This window comes from Chelonoidis abingdonii, chromosome 14, assembly GCF_003597395.2.
Source record: "Chelonoidis abingdonii isolate Lonesome George chromosome 14, CheloAbing_2.0, whole genome shotgun sequence".
Lineage (NCBI taxonomy): Eukaryota > Metazoa > Chordata > Testudines > Testudinidae > Chelonoidis > Chelonoidis abingdonii.
The window spans coordinates 38,516,827-38,520,881 of NC_133782.1; the positions used below are offsets into that span (position 1 = coordinate 38,516,827).

General features: G+C 52.1%; 1 protein-coding gene across 1 annotated transcript in view; it reads left to right on the forward strand.

The window, feature by feature from the left end:
* Positions 1 to 1,868, forward strand: part of LOC116821554 (granzyme B-like) — a 30,671-nt gene extending 28,803 nt beyond the window's left edge. Inside the window, 3 exon segments of the mRNA XM_075072387.1 lie at positions 428 to 700; positions 1,033 to 1,048; positions 1,051 to 1,868. Of these exon segments, the coding sequence (XP_074928488.1) occupies positions 428 to 700; positions 1,033 to 1,048; positions 1,051 to 1,181 (420 nt within the window). The 3' untranslated portion in view covers positions 1,182 to 1,868.
* Positions 1,869 to 4,055: the final 2,187 nt, after the last annotated feature.

Consider the following 4,055-nt stretch of genomic DNA (forward strand, 5'->3'; position numbering starts at 1 on the left):
CCCCAGTGACCTCACACGGCTGCAGGTACTGCCCCCGTTCCATCATCCCACCCCCAGTGACCTCACATGGCTGCAGGTACCGCCCCTATCCCATCACCCCGCCCCAGTGACCTCACACGGCTGCAGGTACTGCCCCCGTTCCATCATCCCACCCCCAGTGACCTAACACTGCTGCAGATACCGGCCCCATCCCATCATCCCGTCCCCCAGTGACCTCACACTGCTGCAAGCACCACCCCATCCCACCACCCCATCCCCAGTGACCTCACACTGCTGCAGGTACAGTGCCCATCACACCACTCCACCCCTCAGTGTCTCCATAGACTTACATTGGCTGTAGTTTCCCTCTCCTTGGATTCTCTCTCTACCCGTCATCAGCGCTGACCTTCATATTGATCCTGGTGCTTGTGTCCACTCTTGGTTGTAGCTGAAGCACAAGGCAGAGCTCAATGAACAGGTGGGACTAATCCCTCTCCCCCCTGCTCATCAACGAGTGCAACCAGGGACCATGTGCAGCGTCGCCGGCTGGGGCCGCACAAACGCACTCAGTAAGGTTCTCCCCAGGACGCTCCAGGAGGTGGATTTGAAGGTGCTGGACGATGAGGCCTGTCTGAAGTATCCTGATGGGATTTATCGTAACTATAACACCCGCACGATGATGTGTGTGGGGGACCCAAAGGAGCACAAAGCCTCTTTCAAGGTGAAACTCCCAAGCGCCCTTGATAAATCATTATTAACGAGGTTCCTGGTGTTGCAGTTGGGCCCACAAGCTAAGATCAGAGATCAGGTCCTGCTGGGCTAAGTGCTGTTCAGATCAATGGGAAAATATCTGATCTTCTCTTGGGGTGGGGGAAGACAGAGATCGACTGGGAGGAGTTGGGGATTTGTTGATACAGGCTGGGCAGCGGGGGGCCTAAGCAGAGACCATCTGGATAGCAGGGTGGTGTCCCTACAGTGTCCATCAATGTTTGAAGAACAGCGGGAAATGCCTCATGGAGCTTTTCACCATCTGTGGTTTGTTTTGTTTCGCAGGGTGACTCTGGGGGCCCCTGGTGTGTGGGGAAACAGCCCAGGGCATCGTCTCTTGGGGTCCTGTCAATGGTAGCCCCCCAAGGGTCTATGTAAGACTCTCCACCTTCATCCCCTGGATAAGGAAGATGATGAAGAAGCTGCAGCCCTGAGCCGTGCTGGGAAACACTGCAGGGGCTGGAACTGCGTCGCTTCTGTCTTTTGCATTGGCCCAGATGTAGCGGCTGCTTTGCAGAGGGGTTGACTCCCCACAAGCTGATCTCCCCCACCGCAGACATCACTCCTCTCAGGCAGTGCCCAACCCATGAATATCAAAGTAGGGAGCCTCGAGGAGATAGGATCCATGTTCAATTCCAACTCCCTCAGCTCCCCTGGCAATCCCAACCCAGCCCCTTAGGCTGCGTCTTCGTTAGGGAAACAGCTGGTTTACTTCCCCAGGGGTAACGGACACTGGCCAAACCCTGGGGCAGACTCGGCAGTTTGTAGCCCTCCCACATGTCAACCAGTCAAGTGACAATTTATGAGACATCCTGACCTGTTAACTCCTGTTAAAACTGCAGCCTGCCCTGTCCTCATTGGGCCTTTTCCACATTATTTCCCCCAGAGATAGCCACCGCCCCTTCCAAAGGCACCTGTTCCCAGTGCTGACAAGGGGAGTGGGAGTTTGTTCATGGGAAGGAAAATTAGCAAATTATGCACTGAACTGATTTCAGCTGAAATGACAACTCTGAGCGCCTCTCTCTAACCTCCCCTGCCCTGCCCTGATCTGCTGCGCGTCCTGGTGCATTTCTCTTGCTCCCTCTTAGCCAGCAATGAATAAAAATGAAGTTGCAAAACAATGAAGTGGTGCTCTCCTGGGAATTGAATGAATGCCCCCAGCCTCGGACTCCCAGCTAACTTGTACCTAGCAGGGGTAACCAGGATTTGGGGCCCAGTGGGGAATTCATCCCCTAGGTTCGAGTAGTTCATGCCAGATCTGCTAGAAAGACAAGGGAAATCACAGGTGAAAAAGCAAATCACTGTGTGTGTTGTCAGCTCTCCTGGCTCTGGTATCCCACCGCTGACACCTGGGCCAGCTCCCTGCCAACAGGAGTGCACTTTAGGACACTGGAGGAGAACTTGGAACCAGGGTATTCTTAGTTCCCGTGTACGTCATTCCTCCTCCACTCTGCACCTGTCTGGGGACAGAGGGGTCACAAACTGCAGGCAGGCCAGTCCCCTCCATCAGATATCTCAGCCCAGATGAAAAGGCCTGATCTCAAGGAGCCTCTGTGTGTGTCCCCCAGCCCGACTGACTCTAATCAAGGGCTAATCGGGCAGGGGGTAAACTCCATTGCTGTTTGCACCAGCTTCCTTGCAAAGAAAATGCATCACAAACCGAGCTCAGTGCAACAGGGATCCACGGACCAGACGTGGCTCTGATGCTCTGGGAAGAGGTGTCTCAGACTGGAACACGGCACCATCTGCCAATGCCTATTAGTGTCATCTCATCAGGGCCAAAGCTTCCATTAGGCGACCCTAGGCAGTCGTCTAGGGCGCCAGGATACGGGGAGTGGCATTTTGTGCGCGCCCCATGGGGCGCGCAGGAGCTTCCGGTTCTGCTCCAGTCACGCCGCTGAAGAAGGACCTTCTGCCGATGTGCTGCAGAAAACAGTGGCAGGCAATTGAGCAGCTCAATGACTCCCACTGTCGCCTGCGGCATTTTGGCAGAGGGTCCTTCTTCGGCTGTGCGATGGGAGTGGAAGCTCCTGCGCGCCCCGTGGGGAGTGCACAAAATGTCACCCTCCCCCCAAATTCTGCCTAGGGAGCCAGAAACCCTGGCACCGCTCCTGCATCTCATTGTTCCCCTGGTTCTTCCCCATCGGCCTGTCTATAGTTACTTTTTCCCTCCTGTCCTATAGCTAGATTGTGAGCAACTGGGGACGGGGCCTGTGGTAATAGCCACCTGTCCCAAACCTGGACTTTAGCGTCCAAAATCTGGTCCCGTCCCAAACCTGGACTTTTGCGTCCAAAATCTGGGGGCTTACTTGAAACTCCCCCAAGCTCACTACCAGCTTGGATATTCTCGCTGCCACCAACTAGGACTATTGGGGGTCCTAGTATGCCCCCCGAGTCACCCCAACTGTCCCCTGGGGGACCCCCAAGACCCAGAGCCTGGGTCTCCCTCTCTTCTCTCCCAGCTTCCCCCCCTTTCCTGGGTTAGCCGGTGCGAGACTAGACTTCACTCTTTAAATGCAACCGGAGAGGCAATCTAGCGTCCCCAAGGCTATGCATTCACAGCTAATCACAGCTAGCACACAAGGATAGGAAATCCCCCCTCCCTGATCTCTAGCAGTACCTAGAAAAACTTCAACCCAAGAGAACAGAGATGATGTCTTTTTCTCTTCCCGTGCCTGCTCTTTCCTGAACCAATAGGAAAATAGCCCACAGCTGGCTTTTCCCTTCCTTTGCTCCCTAGAACGAAAACTTCCAGAAGTTTTAAAAGAAAAGTTATAAAAAAAAAGGAAAATATAAAACAGATAATCTTGCATTAAGAAACTCAAATAACAGGCTCTTGCCTTATAGAAATATTAAGAAAGTCTGATTAAAAGATAGCCAATTAAATCCAGTCCAAACAAATCAACAACAATGTAATAAACACAAGCTCATCATAGCCGAAGTACTTTGTTTTCCTTTGTACTTACAGATTTAGAAGAACTTTAAGATAAGAGAGTTAGAGGAAACCTTGTTTACTCACAGCCGAGAAAACAACAAGACAACAAGCAATTCCAAATCTCTACATACAAAACACAAAGCTCTTCATGCCCGAATTACTTGGCTATTTTTTTCCTTGTACGTCCCAAAGACTTTTAGTAGAAAATATTTGAGATAAGAGAGAGTTAGAAGGAAACTTGTTTACTCATAGCCGGAGAAAACAAAAAGACCCCCCCCCACCCGAGTATACAAATTCCCCGCCCTCTTGACTTTAAAAAACAATCCAGTTCTCTGATTGTCCCTGGTCAGGTGTTTGGTTTACCCCTTCCAGG